Source organism: Fragaria vesca, linkage group LG6 (genome assembly GCF_000184155.1).
Source record: "Fragaria vesca subsp. vesca linkage group LG6, FraVesHawaii_1.0, whole genome shotgun sequence".
Lineage (NCBI taxonomy): Eukaryota > Viridiplantae > Streptophyta > Magnoliopsida > Rosales > Rosaceae > Fragaria > Fragaria vesca.
The window spans coordinates 10683805-10699700 of record NC_020496.1 but is presented as its reverse complement, the minus strand read 5'-3'; the positions used below and the strand labels follow the sequence as shown (position 1 = coordinate 10699700).

The following is a 15896-nucleotide window of genomic DNA, read 5'->3' as shown; positions in this document are numbered from 1 at the left end:
TTTAATAATTGATATATCATAATTGTAAAATATTATTATTACTTTTTTTTTTTTAATAATTGCTAGATCATAATTTTTGTAAAAAATTTTCACTTTGTATATGCATGTGGCATGTATGATAATATAAATATATAAATACTTTAATAAATATGTGGTAAAACTAGAAAATAAAAATCAATAAGGAAAAAAATAAAATGCAATCAATTATGGCATTATTATTAAATTAGAAATTTAGAGAGAATAAATGTATTATTACTTTTTGTTTAATCAATAATGTCCTTAATAGTCATTGTGTAAGAGGATAACTATGTCATTTAATAATTCATAATAGAGTGAGGTCAAGTGAGCAAATTTAAAGGTCTCAATAACCACACTCTATTCAAAGACACATGCAGATGCTCGTAGATCAGATCGAGTATCGATCTACAAATTAATGTTGGATCACTATTTCTAATTAGGAAATAACTTACCTTGCCGCATGTATATATGGTTAGCCATAGTTAAGGCTAACCACAACAAATGAGACACTGATACTTAGTTCATCTAAATGATTGATTAAACAAATATAGCCCCCTCAATGTCTTCCAAATTACAAGCAAAATTTTCTAAATAGGCACTTGTTTATTTTTGATTGGTTATTGTCAGAAATACCTGATCATGGCTGGCCAGGTAAGTCTCTTCCTCCTAATTAAGGTCTTAGAGTTTTAAAATTTTCATCTCTAACTATCACGTACACAACTATTAACTTTTTTTCTTCTTTTTTTTTTGGAATCACACAACTATTAACTTAACCTAAACATAATACAAATGACTTTAACCACCCACGTACGTACGCATACTTTTAGACTAGGTAGTTTCTTAAACAAGGACAAGTAAATTATACACCCACGCGATTAATTGATGAAATAGTCACAACTACACATACACAGTATAAACCTAATTAATTAAGAAGCTAGCTAGATCCTTTCTTCTTCGTCTTTTTTTTTTTGGACAGCCTTATGAAGTATATAAGAAGCTAGTTAATCTGTCAATTTCATAGTTTACTTTAGGGGGACAGGAAGGAATTATTAGAAATTGAGGTACAATGAGATATTAAGTCGTTGGGGGCCAAAGGAAAAAGACATTCATTATTTTTCTTCTTCTTAGATTATTGTCTCTTTGTTGGCCAAGTTCTTCTTCCATTATATATGCACTATATAAGTATATATGTAGGACTAGTACTGTCACAGCTCGATCACTAATAGGTCTTATATATTATTAATTTATAGAAGGACTTCTTACTTGGTTTGTTCTCATTGCATTTTAGAGATCTTCGATCAATCACTCTTATAATTTGCCTAGTTGATGTTTGATATTCCTAAGTAGTCGTTGATTAATGTTTAAAAATATGCCACATATGCTCTTGCACACTTTACACGAGGTTTAAATTTTTTAGGGGATATTGTGTGTACATTAGCTAGAGATCGAACACTCTACCCTCTGGTCTTGTTCTTGAATCTGTTTATATATTTTAATTTCCTAGCTCTTATTTGGCCTTTCTGCTTCTATTCAATAATGGCGTTCTTGCATTTCTAGTTAGCATAATAGCATGCAAAGGAGTAGGTCTATCACTTTCCAAGAGGATTTAGAACAAAGGGAGCCAGAACGAAGGGGGTGAATGCCGAATTACTCAAGCAACAGTAGCCAAACTCGATCGATTTGGCCGGGATACCAATACCATCACTAATTCCGATCAAATTATTGAGAAAAAGGATTACATACACATAATGATCGATTAGCTTAAATATATGTCTTTTCAGTACGTGATAAACGCTCGCTGGTAACCTACTAGCATAACCAAGAGCGAGGTTGTCATCCAAGTGATCATGACTATATTCTTGAAGGACCATGCAACTATTAGTCGGCAACCAAATTACCAAATTAAAAGCCAATGCTAGCTAGCTAGCTTGGCTATTTTTAAATTTTTTTTGAACAAATAAGTATTTCATTGAAACCCAAAACAGTTAAACATGCTAGTAAATTACAAGACCAAATAAAAATTTAGAAAACAAAACACAGACTCAAAAACAACACCAAAAGAAATCAAAAACAACCCAACTCATAAGCAAACCCTACAGATGACCTAGGCATAGCAGAAACCAACAGTAGCCGCCACCCACCTTCGTCGCCGCAGACTGCCACCACATATGTACGAAAGATTGTTACGATGGCCAAAACTGATCCCAATCTAAAATAGCCACTCCAGAAAGCCCAAAAACCAACCAAACCAAGTCGAATAGTACCAACACTCGCAAACACAGACCTCAGATCCACCATGAAACTCACTACCACAAAGCCAGCAGAATAAACGATGCTGAAACGGTGCAAAGAACCAAGAAAAGTAAAAATGATAGAAGTGTCGGTGCATGCACAGGAGACGCTACTCGATCTCTGTACACCTCCATTTCACAACTTGCATCGCAATGCATTGAACAACGACATAGAGAATGCACCTCGAGAAGCCCAAGGTCATGCATCTGAAGCAGAAGGCAAGGAAGATCGATGAGACCTGCATAGATTGATTTTGAGGTTTGCATAGAGAAAGCATGAGGCCAGATCTGGAGGAGGGGAGAAGAAAACATGAAATCAGAAGAAAAAAGACAGACTCTGCGGCCGGAGAATCTGATGGGCCTGTTGGAAGGACAGACAAAGCCGTCAAATGGATGTACAACACCATCAGTGGCAGAGCCAGGAATTAAACTTATGGGGGGTTCATATATAGAGTACCGATCATTATAAAAAAATAAAAATAAATACCGATTATTCGATCGTATAACTGAATTATTATATCATAAGTTAAATATTGAAAACACATTAATATAACACCAATATAAAATTATTAATCAATAGAATCAATTAAAAATAAAATTCATTGAGTTCAGAATTTTCAGACATTTTTCATTTTTCATTTAGCTGTGAACCACTTATAAATAGTCATCTGTACATAGAGATACTTAAGTAGGGATTGCAGATCCCAGCAAGTAAAAGTAGAACGTTGTAATTCATTATAAGAGTAATCACTTAATGATATAAAATATTCTTGTTAAATTTTACTTTTAACTTTGAGTTTCTAATCAATATTATAGTACTTTTTTCTAAATTTATCATTATTTATATTATTTTTTATTATAAAGATGATGATAATCATGTGGATAGATAGGATTTCATTCTCTTATTGTTTCTGTAACGTGAGGTCGATGGGTTTCTTTGTTTTTGAAAGGATCTGAGGGGGGTTCATTGTAAAACCACACCTTTATATATCATTAGTTGATTAAAGATTACCTACTATCATCTTAACTGTAGAAAAGCTGACAGGGGTCCGAACCCCGTCAGGCCGGACTGTAGCTCCGCCCCTGAACAGGCGGATGGAGCAGCTAGAAGTCCGAGCACACCGACGACTCTTAACGGATGCTCCTAGCAAGAGAAAGTTTAGAGAGAAGGTCTACTTTCCCTAGAAAGATAGAATTCTAGCTAGCTTGGCTAATTAAGTGAGATATATCCGTAAAAATTAATTATTCATAACTATCTTGTTAATTAGTGAATCAAGTCCATGCATGAGGCAATTGAGGCAACGGCCTAAAGATGGAAGTAGTACAAGTGTACGTAGAAGAACTCGTAGGTACTCGATCGATCGATATTAATTATTCTATTCCTATAGTATGATCGATTCTAGTAGGATTACAATTTATATCGCGGGGGCATAATTGTTAACTGGTCGATATTAAGCTGATACTCGAGTCTCGTCGACTAACTCTGCATAATTGTACTCGTTTACAGAATGTACCTAGCTAACAAGATCACTTAAACGAATTGGCATCATAAAAAATTTTGTGCAATAACAAGTATACTAGAGGCAAGATGATCGAACTGCCGGAACTGGCTTACCTGTACAAAATTACTCTTTCAATATCCTAAACTCTATCGGGAGTTATCTACTCTTTTGCATATACAACAACATCTTGAAACTCAACTAATTGGAGTTTTTGATTGTATTCTCCTATAAAATGCGTTTACTAACAAGGAATGAGAATATTCCCATTCTTTTTTTTAGTAAACGTTCCCATTCTTTTTTTTTTTTAGTTAAACGCACCCTAACACTTTCCTATACTACAATTAATCCATATGAAAAAGAAAAAAGGGGATATATACTTTTTGTCAATTAAAAGGTTTAATTCTTGCGCATGCACAAACACGTTGCTATATATTGATGGAAATATATAAACGACTCTGCAACAATTGGTTCAATTACACAATGTCAACCATCCACCAACACGTTTTGATTCGTACACTATACCAACTCGATCGATCGGATAGAACATCACTCCGTAACAGATCCATCTGTTTTTTCACCAGAAGAGAAAAACAAATCTAAATATATACATATGAAGCTCCGCTCCGATCCGATCCATCTGCATTTGGTGGATCATATATTATATACACGTATGATCACCAACTGTAAGTTACAAGTTTTCCTTAAAAAAATTGAGTATGAGAATCAAACTCTTTGAGTGCTGAGATTTTTTATGTGCCCAGCACCCGGAAATTTGGAGTGATCGAGCGGTGGGTCTTCGAGCATGTTAGCTTTCCAGTCCCATAATGTTAATGTTTCTGAACCCTAATTTTCTAAATCTTAAAAGATATATGGTTGAGCTAGCACAACTGGGAACTGGACCCTCTTCTTCCACTAGCATATAATTCTTGTTATTGGAGCAAGGTTCCCAGGATTATTCATGATGATCACAACATTGAAGATTATATATTGAATTATTATTCATTCTAACACTTACATATATACAAGTGAACTGGATATCTAATTATCTGTCTCATAATTGCAGAATTGCCCCACTGGTAGTTCACTTCTAATTAATCAATTGGCCAATAAGCTCTATAAGCTCGATTTGGATAATAATTAGCATAATGTGGTTGATTTAGTTGGTATAATGCTTCAATCGATCTTGCAGCTAGCTAGCTAGCTCGGACCAATCTCTACTACTGTTGCTTACGCAGATCGACGTACGGTTGCATAATTAGGGTTTGCATCGATCAATAATGCTCAATTATTTACTTGCACATACATATGTGGTTGCTAATTAATGTGCTTAATTTGGTGCAATGAAGGGAGAGTGATAATATCTCATGGTTAATTAGCATTAATTCACGGCCTTAATTAACTTATGTGGTTGTGCTTCAATTGGGTCTGATTTAGCTATATATATATATATATATGCACTGTTGGTTCATAAAACATAACTGAGTATTTCATACTTGGATCAGTGAATGCGAGAATGGAGGAAATACAGTAGTAAGGACACGTACATTATTTCGTTTGGGGTAAACATGCATTGAAAAGAGAAAACAGTCGGTTATATCCTATAATGGAGCTTTCGTTACCAACCGGCGCCCATGGCCTAATGGATAAGGCGCTTGACTTCTAATCAAGCGATTGTGGGTTCGAGTCCCACTGGGCGTGCTGACATTTCTGAATTTTTTTTTTTCGATGCTTGTCGCTTTGTCTTGTTTTCTGATGTCTTTTTTTTTTTTTTGGGGTTTGGTTTTTATGCGTTCACTTTTTCGGTTTTATTGTCCGAATACAATCTTCCCCCTTGGATATTACATACTAGCCACATTTGTGATCAGATTAGTCTTCTTCAACGCATACGTTTGCATATCTTTTAGCTAATTAGCTACTACTGTAAAGCCAGACTCTCAAAAGCTTCATCAAATTGTAAACTTTTATAATTATCTTTAATGAACCAACTAACACATATAAAAACAAGGGCTATTATAATAAAAGAAAAATCAAAATTAAAATCAAAACAAATTAAATAAATAAATAATCATAAAACCTACCGGCTGATAGGACAAAATAATACGGTAAACTTATTTAACTGCTCACGCTTATTCTTAGGTGATCGTAATCGTGATTCCGTGCAAATATGCACGGGTAAAACCCTAATGTGTAGATAATGTTATCAATATCGTTTATTTGTTTTTTTTTTCTAGAAAAGTGAGTAAGTTAATATAAAAAATAAATTTACGATTAATTAGATAATTGAATATTGAATTATTCATTGTCACAGTTCCTAGTGCATGTCCAGTCTGATTTTCACCCTAATTATGATTGAAAGGATTGGGGATGTCTCTATGAGGACATAGATGTGGTATAATCATTCAAGAATCTATGTGACGACATAGACTAATGGACATCTAAACAAGTCTTTGTCTTGCCTCAACGACAAGTACAAGTAATAAGTGTTAAGGCCTCTGGCATCTAGTGATTACGATGAAATAGTTACTTTCCCTCTATTATTGGAAAGCTAGGAGCTAGCTAACTTGAAGAATCGAAACAAATTTTGCAAGTTCATTAGAAATCATGTCACTACTCTTCATGAATTGAATGCCAGTCAATCAGATTTTACGATAGGGGAGAAGAGAGTTCTCACACCCAAAAACTGGTGGCACCGTTTTGCTGATTCATCTCGTTCGGCGGTGTCCATGTCGGTGTTGGTCTCCGGCCTCACTGAATCATAGATATGCTGCCAGACGGGTATCTAATTTAGGGATACTAGGCTCGAGGTGAGGCAGGTTCTAGTCTCTAGGAGGCTTTGACATGCTTATGGTTTCCATCTTGTTATCGGCGACACATTATGCTTCTTAGATTCGGCGACGACGACGGTACGATTCAATAAAGGTATGGTGGGTACGATGCTCGACGATGGCGAGGTTGATTTGGATATGTGCGGAGTGTTGTGGCGGTGTGATTTTGAAGTCTTGGGTCGCGGAGGAACACAGCTCGACTGGTGGTGCTTAGTGATGGCGGAGGAACACGACTGGTCGCGGAGGAACACGACGTGTTTCGGCAGCAAGAAGGGATGTATAAGGTCAACCAAATGAGCTTGGCGATGGTCTCATTCTTTGGCCCAATCCACTTTTTTTATTTTATGTTGTTTATTTTCTCTAATTTAACTCCTAAGCCCATATTTTTTGGGCCTCTAAGGAATAAATTAGTTTTGCTAATTTTTATTCCAAATAATCTCCATTATGGGTTTGTACGTGGTTCTACAACGACTTCTTGTTGTTGTTGGAAGATTATGAAGACGTTTCAGATCTTAGCACTATGCCGCAACATTTCCTCGACGTATGGGTGATAGTGCGCAGCTTGAAGATTGCAATGCACATTAAGAAGACGCTAATGTCGATTGGATGAGCCTTAGGTTAGTTTGTTTGGTTTGATCCGGTGACGGTGCAACGAAAGGAGTCGGTGTAGAGAGTCAAGACGCGATTGTAAGATCGCTGACTAATTTTAGAGCATCAAAGATTTGAATTTTCACCAGATCTATCGGTGCTGGTGGAGCTTTAATATGAAAAGTGTCACGAGCATTGTTCAGCTTATGGCTTCTTCGACCATGGTGGTCGCATCTGCTATAGGAAGGTTGAGATGGAGGTGGAGTGGTTGTTGTGTCTAAAACAGGATTGTTGCATGACGAATGTTTTACAGGCGGCCATATATGGATGTTGGTGTGGGTATGAGCACAACGTTGATGCCGGTGCTCAGCGGCCGGCTTGTTGACTCGAATGAAGGTAATGGATGCTGAACGGTCTTCGAAGTCACTATACTAGGATGCATGGCTGCGGTTGGGTTGAAGGTTGTCAAGGTTCTACCAAGAGTTTCGAGGAAATCTTAGGTTCTAACTAACGTTAACTGGGATTGAGAGAGGGCTGGTTCCTAAGATGGTTGGATTTGTTTCAAAAGGGACTGGGCCACTGACTTCTCATGGGCAAGAGTTATCTGGCCTGGTATGGGTTGATGGATTCTGATTTGCATAAACTGCATTACGTTGGCGTGAAGGGTGTTGGGATTGATGTTGGATCTCATGATGAGGCAACGGGTGTTGCCTATGTGCAAATATAGTTGAAGTATAGAGGAGTCGCGCTTCAAGCCTAGCTTGGCTGTGATACCCTACGAATATCAGTTGGGCGAATCAGTTGAGAAGGCCCATAAGAAGAGAGGTCGTCCTAGTAGTTGTTGAAACAAGGTCTATTAAGGAAGGGGGTGGGGTTTGGGTGGGAATGAGATGACAGGTGATGATCTTGGTAAGGAGGGTGCTTTGCTTTGACACCCCGTCTTGTCACTTTGGGGAGTCGGTGACCTTGGCCCAAAGAGCTGGACCTTCTTGGGTTTTTAAGTTTTTCTTTACAGTTCATGTCCTATTGTTTCGGGTCATAGCTTCTAATGGAGTTGGTAAGTATCTGAAATATGTTAGGTCTTTTCAAGCGATTTGTCCGTAAGGATTTGCTCATATATGTTGAACAGGAAGTAACTTGCCATTGAGTAACACAATTGCTTGTTTGGCTAATAAGGAGTCAAAAGATGATTTTTCCTTGGAAGACTCAAAATATTTATCTATAGTAGTTTCTTTAGTGAGTTCATCATGGATCTGTACAAAATTTTGTTTTAGCTCAAAATAGGGTTGGGTTTTTTTACCGGTTATTCTGTTGTAAGTGCTCAACTATAGTTTTTTTTTTGATCAAATATTATAACTACGTGAGTCGAACTCACAACCCCCACTTACTATGGGGAGATTATGCCGTTAGACCAAATATTGGGCGCTCAACTCTAGCTTTTGATAGAATACTAACTATTAACATTTCAAAAAGAAGAAGAATTACTATTAACTTATTAAGATTAATGCAATCAATTTCTATAAAAAAGAGACTAATTTCAGTTTACTCTCAACAACTTTAGGTCGATCATCATGTTAGTCTATTTTCTTTTAATTTCATCAAAAACACCCCTGACTTCCAATTTTCATCCGCTGTGTCCAAACTTCCGTTTTCCATCAAGTTCCCCTGTCATGTGATTATGTGGTATTAAGAAGAAAACTAAATTTGAAGTCGCTGGGCCCACATAAAAAGGGCAAAATAGACAAATTACATTCAATCCCACTAAGGTTAAAGGGCTGTGATGAGAACTAGATGTGTATCGAGATGGGCAAAAAATGGTCAGAAAGGTTATTTTCGAAATTTGACTTTTTTCTTGATGCCACATCATCACTTGACAGAGGAATATGATGGAGAATGGAGGTTTGGACACGGCTGATGAAAATTGAGAGTTGAGGGGTGCTTTTGATGAAATTGAAAAAAGAAGGATTAACATAATGATTGACCTCAAGTTGATGAAGGTAAACTGAAATCAGTTAAAAACAAAAACACTTGCCCGAAAAAGAAACTGAGACCAGAACCATCGATTCCGGTCCGGTTCGGGTTTACACTTTACGGTAAAACTAAAACGGCGACGTTGCACGATGCTATAAATTCTGTCTGTGCTGATTTTTACTCTGAAACCCAGAAAGGCTGGGTGCTGAATTAGAAGACGCTTCAGTCCTCACCGGCACACCCACGACAGGTTCTTGATCCCAATCTCAATCATTTCTATTAAACTTCTGTGATATCAATTGTTTAGGGTTTGTGATTAACTGCATTTTCTATTATATTAGAAATTGGGCAAGGCAATTCCTGAGGGTTTGAGTTTGCAATTTAGCCACTAAATGTAACTTTTAAGTAATCACTGATAAAAAGATGGCTTAAATTTAATAAGTTGACTGAATGAGATGCCTTTTATATTCTTGAATTCATTGCACTAGAAGCTGATACTCCAATGGTGAGGCTTTTATTTTTTATTTTTTATTTTATTTTATTATTTTCATTTTCTTGATTGTTAAACTATTCTAGAGGCATATGATCAGGGACCCTAAAGTTAGTAAAAACATGATAAAAATGCACTCTTTCGGATTGAATAAGTTTGTAGCTTGTGTTGGTAGTTGGTACGAAATCCTCAACCATTCATGAAATTATTGGTTGTGCAATGATGCCTTTGTAAATTTGTATAATTTTTTTCCAGAGTGAAGCAAAGCTTGAGGCAGGCTGCATGGATTTGCAGACCTATTGGACGTCGTTGCGAAGGCTTGAATATTTGTTTAGCAACGGAAGTACTCGAATTTAGTGGCATTGGGGAGAAGAGTAGACTAAACAAGAGAGATCTGCCTGATTTCATGGTTTTGGATACTGTCTGGAGAGGGGAGGTCTCTTAAAGGTGTTTGTCGACAAGGTGTCTTCCAATGCTCTGTGTCATGGGCATGGTTGTTAGCAGCTATATATAGTCTGTGGTACATATTGCCGTTATTGAACACTAGTATGGGAAGAACTGAAAAACGGCGGTCGCTAGCCCAAATTACTTGTTCACAATCTCAGATGAAAGGTAAGGCAGGGCCATATATCTCATGGAACAAACAAATGGATGCTGCATTGGCTAAAGCTTTGACTGGCCAAATGAAGCAAGGTAACAGGGCTGATGGACAATGGACAAGACATGCCATTGAAGCAGTTGTGCATGAGTTAAATATGACTTTAGAACTTGATTTGACAAAAGACAATGTGAAGAATAGACTGAAGGCTTGGAAGAGACGTTATGCCATTATATCTGATATCAAGAATCAAAATCGGCGTATGTGGGATGAAGGTAGGAAGATGGTTGTAATCACACCACAAAATCTGGAAGCTTGGAATGATTATGTAGAGGTATAATAAACATATTCTGTTCAATTGTTTTTGTATATATGCATGTGTGTGGATGTTTACTACGGTAAATACATGTCCATGCAATTCATTATCATTTTTTTTTTTGCAGTCACATCCTCTTGCACGTCGCTATCAAAACAAATTCATTGATAATTGGGGTGACCTTGCATTGCTATGTGGGAATGATACGACAACAGTTGAAGGTCCTGAAAATATTGAAGATGTTGAAGGAGCAATGGGAGTTGAGGAGGAAAATGGAGTCAATTTCATCTCTAGTTCCCGTAGTGTTACACATCCTTCAGCTTCAACTTCAGATTCGCAGCCACTGATGAACAAAGCCGAGAAACATCCGTTGAGAGTTGAAGAAGAAAATGAAGTTAATTCAATTTCTAATTCACATAGCTCAACTCATCCTTCAGCATCAACTTCTAACCTGCATCAAAAGAAGAAAGCAAAGAAAGACCTCTTGGCAGATGCAGTTGGTGAGATGGCATCTTCGCTAAAGGAGTATTTGGCAAGTAAGATGGACCTGAACAGAACCCAACCCAAAGGTGAAGAAGTATATGAGGTGGTTTCAAAGGTACCAGGGCTCAGTAAATTGCAGATTTTTAAGGCCATACGAGTATTACTGAATGGTAACCCGGAAGAGTTCTTTCTATTGAAATATCTTCCTGATGCTGAGAAGACAGAGTGGATACTATATCTTATTACTCACTCTTAAGGTACTTATCTTGACAAATTTTATTTCTGTTGTGGTCCTTTCTGTTAACAGAGTATATTGGTTGGTTTTCAGGCCTTTATATATTGAATGACCATTTAATAGTTGTTTAGCTTCTTTTCTGCAGCACATATACTCCTGTTTACTAAAATTACTCGTACATTATTCTAGCTTAGCTATTAGCTATCCAAATAGAACATAATATTTTATTTTTGTTGAAAAGACATTAATACTTCAGAGAATATTTAGGAAAAAAACAATTTTGTATGATTAAGTTGGTCAAAGCATAGGCATGGTCAGGTTTTACTGTTTTAGAGGCACCTTCGCCGCCTAAATGCAATTTTATGAGATCTCATGTTCAGTTTCCGGTATTGCATCTGCTACTGCATTAGCTCCTATCTAGATGTGCTTAGTGTAACAGAGTTAAAGAAGCTGGAGGAATGATGAATGTTCGTTACATTGTTAATGCTCACCATGTACTTTTGGAGTGTCTGCTGATGCAGCTAATCGAAGCTTAGAATTCCATTCAACCTGGAGGTTCTTGTAGTTTTCCTGACTGCTGCGTTTTGCCTTGCTATAAGCCAACTCATTCAGTTTGTAATACATTGTTACTGACACACTTCTTAGCATAATAAGAGGGATGCCATCTTCCTTTCTGATTGTAAAATCGGACACTGCAGTATTATTCTGCTTAACCTAGCAAGCCATCTGAGTTCAGTTAGGCGAAGTTTGAGGTTGGTTATCTTCATTTGATTACCCTTGGAGTATTTGCAGTAGATGTGGCTTTGCTTTTGGAACTGGCACCCCAGAATTCTCTACCAACATGAGTTTCAACACGTAGGACTTTTGAGGCTTGATTTGTTTTTTTTTTTTGGGGCCAAAAACTGGATCTCTGATGGGGTGATCCTGGCTAAAGCTTTAGTATTTCAACTTTAGGCAGGCTTCCATTGCCGATATATGCTGAACGTCTCAGAGAAGGAATTGATCTTTGGGATATGTTGATAATTTCCAGACCCCTGAAGCTGATGTGCTGGCAGTGAAAAGATGTTCATGTGTTGCATGGTCATTCTGACAAAGGGGGCAAGTAGGATCCATGGCTCCTATGATTCTGTGAATTTTGTTTCTTGTTTATACTCTACATTGTCCTGGATTAGTTGCCTAGCAAGATTTTTAACCTTGCCAGGGATGTTCAGTTCCCAAATTTTGTTTAAGAAACTAGACATCCCTTTTTGCAGCCAAGCTACTTGCTTTCTTGGCAGTAGTCGCGGTACTATTTTAAGACCTATATATAGTGATAGTTCTGTAGTTACTACTGGAGGTAAAGGGATTGACATTCACACTGTCCATCGGAAGACTAATAATAATTCCCATTTTTCCTGTTGTTTTGATACCAGGTCTTGTAATCAAAGCAATAAACTGTTTGACTATAAGCAATAGCAATTTTCTTTTATTCTGATACCAGCCTATATAGAGCAATTGGAATATTCAAATAAAGGTTCGAAATTTCTAGTATTTTCTTTCATCATCCACTGGTCACCTCACGCCTTTCCAGTCTGCTGAAGATCTTGTAGTTGGTTTTCAGAAGAAAAAAAAAAAAAACCTACTTTTTTCATGACCTGAACTTCATAAAACCCAAACGGAGGGAGACTAAACGGAGGAATATGGGAGCTGGTAGTGATGGGGGTGTTTCAAACTCCAATTGTACGAGTATTATGGGGAGCCTTCGGGTTCCTAACAAAGTCAAGCTTTTCTTATGGAGGGCTTGTCACTCTTTTCTTCCTTGTGCGAGCGTTTGTTTGAACGCAAAGTTGCTTCCCATCCTGGCTTTAGTAGGTATGGAGGGTTAGCAGAGACGGTGCTGCATAGCTTATGGGGCTATCCTTCGGCTGTGAGGGTTTGGAAACTTTAGCGTAGTTCACAAAAAGTGGCAAGAACCTGAAGTTTTAGCTTTATTTCATCATGTGGCTATTGCCTGTCATCGTAGAACTCGAATTGTTTGGTTTATTGGCTTGGTGGATTTGGAAAGATAGGAATGATGTTGTACATGGGAAGAATGGTTTGGAGCTGGCACTCTTATTTCACAGATGTTTGGAGTGGCAGAAGGAATTTGAAGACGCAGGGGAAGGTAAAAGGAGGAAGAAGTATGAGCAGTGAACAAGTTAGGATTGGTATGGCGGCAGTAATTAGAAATGCAGCAGGAGAGCTTACGGGGGCTTTGGCTGTGCCAATGCGCAGTGACTGAAGCAGATTGACATAGGCAAAATAGAAGTTGAAGGTGATCCACCCAATTATTTGAAGGCTTTAGATCTGAACACAAGGGATCGAAGTGACATAGGTGCCGTCCTGGATGAAGTTCATGTGTTAATGAGAGAATTTGAAAGGATGCATTGCCAATTTGCCAGTACCATTTTCTAGTATTGGCAATGCCATTTGCCTCAAAAGTCTCCGGAATGTTGCTATTCTGGCGCTTAAAATCTTTAATATCCTGAGAATCCGCACATCTAAGACTAAAAGGCTAGATCTAGTCAATTGGTTACATTGCCATATCGAAAGTCTGAAACTATGGATCCCAGCCATAGATAACAAGCATGCTTATGAACCAAAAACAGTATGTGAAGATGTAATACATGTGGAATGATCGGTGGATTCCAAACTGTCCACAATACTCAATTCACAAGCCGGAAACATGTGACCTTCAGAATGTTTAAGACCTAACTGATATGCAAACTCGACGATCGGTTCCTTCCAATGTTGATGCCTTTTGTGCCTGAAGCGGTTAGTCGTAGGGTGGAGGATAAGCTCTGTTGGAGCTTGGAGAAGAATGACTATTACACCGTAAAGTAGGCTTATTGGATTGCCAGAACAAAGGTTTTAGAGAATGTTCCTGCATCTTCTTCACAAGGAGACCCTTATCATCAAGGACATGTAGAGACATCTATGGAGGGCTAAGGTGCCAGACTTCCAGGGAAGGTACAAATATGTATTTGGCGAGCTATTGTGTGTCATCAATATGAAGACAGTGCATATGTTCGCCCCACTGCCTCCACTGTTTTAGGTTCTTTTCCTTTCAAGTTCATATACAGCTCAGTTGATGAACATTCTTTGCATTTGAAGCAAGATGTGTTTGAAGAGTTGCTGATGCTACTCTGGGTTTTGTGGAAAAAACGGAACAACGATATTGTGATTAGCTCATTAGCTTGGTTGGAGGAGTTTAGAGCTCGGGGCATTAACAGGAAGCCAAAGAATTCAAAAGAAAGCAGTGTGGAAGCATGCTGGGAATGGGGGTTGGAAACTAAACGTGGATGGCAGTTTCTTGCAACAAAACACTAATGGTGAAACGCGTGGAATCTCGAGAGATGAATTGGGGCAATTTCGTGCTGCCTTTGCAGCACCTATTGCAAATGTTACTTCTCCAAAGCAGGTGGAAGTCCTGGCCATTAAGGTGGAATTGAAATGCTGCAAACTCTACAGGTAACCAATGTAATAGTTGAATCAGACTGCCTCCATGCTACACTCGATATTGTTAATGATAATCATGTGTAACAGACGGAGGCCTTTGATGGCATTAAAGTGTTGTTGAACACTACCAAATTGAACTATATACCATGCTCCAAGAACTTGAGGGGCATGTAGACTAGCTAGTACCATAGCTCTTATTGGTTTGATCGGACTCCAGATTGCATTCTGGACGTCCTACAAACAGATTGTAATCTACCCCAGTTGGGGAGTTAGTTAATCCCAGTTCCTTTGATTCAAAAAAGTTAGTATGTTTTGATACAGTTTTTATAGGAAGGGGTAAAAATACCAAAACAAGCAGTTGGCAAGCAAAATCCCAGTTTGTGAATGCTTATCTGTAACCTAAACTAATAATATGCATCAAGCCTACCTCAACCATGTATGCCTCCACACTGGTTCTTAACCAGTTCATCATCATCAGTTTTGCTATTTGCTGATGTAGCAGAACCCCATCTCCCATCAAAAATGACGTTTGTAGAGACTAAAAAGAATTTCCTTGGTTTATATTAGAAATAACGAGTCTTTGAAATTTTCCAGATAGCTCTTGATAAAACTGAGTTTTTGTTGGCTTGACTTGTCTAATCGCAGTCTCTAAATGTTGTATTTTAATTTCTAGGGCATCAAGGCTCTCCTTACGGCATAAACTCTCCTGATGGCAAAACAAAATCATGGATTGATGAAGATATTCAAAAACAGAAAACAAACCTTTAAGTAATATTTTAGCACTATATCGAACCTCAATAGCTGCAAGACCTGCTTCCCGACAGATTAATCTTATATCAGCACCTGTGTAGCCTCCTGTCTGACGAGCAAGATCACGTCTGTTGATATAGCTGCATTTCATATTGTTCAAATGGATACGAAATATCTCTTCTCGATCAGTCTCATCCGGGGGTCCCACATATAGCAACCGATCAAAGCGTCCTGTCCAAAACAAGTTTATATCTTTAGGAACTGTACTCTGTGTGAGAGAGAGGGCGAGAGAGAGAGAGAGAGAGAGAGAGAGAGAGAGAGAGAGAGAGAGAGAGAGAGAGAGAGAGAGAGA

At 37.9% G+C, this 15896-nt stretch overlaps 2 protein-coding genes and 1 non-coding gene across 3 annotated transcripts in view; 2 read left to right on the top strand and 1 right to left on the bottom strand.

Annotated features, from left to right (window-relative positions):
* Positions 1-5436: 5436 nt before the first annotated feature.
* On the top strand, positions 5437-5509 carry TRNAR-UCU. Its single transcript has one exon. It is a non-coding gene; the product is annotated as a tRNA-Arg (tRNA).
* A 3762-nt stretch (positions 5510-9271) lies between these two features.
* Positions 9272-11338, top strand: LOC101313730. Its single transcript, XM_004305229.1, has 3 exons — positions 9272-9445; positions 9941-10617; positions 10727-11338. The coding sequence occupies exons 2-3, from the start codon at positions 10234-10236 to the stop codon at positions 11336-11338; spliced, it is 996 nt and encodes a 331-aa protein (XP_004305277.1). The 5' UTR covers positions 9272-9445; positions 9941-10233.
* A 3994-nt stretch (positions 11339-15332) lies between these two features.
* The window catches only part of LOC101313442 (calmodulin-interacting protein 111-like), a 6074-nt gene continuing 5510 nt past the window's right edge, over positions 15333-15896 (bottom strand). The window contains exons 9-10 of the mRNA XM_004305228.1: positions 15588-15775; positions 15333-15482 (exon numbers count right to left, since the gene is read on the bottom strand). Of these exons, the coding sequence (XP_004305276.1) occupies positions 15333-15482; positions 15588-15775 (338 nt within the window). The remainder of the gene's footprint in view (positions 15483-15587; positions 15776-15896) is intronic.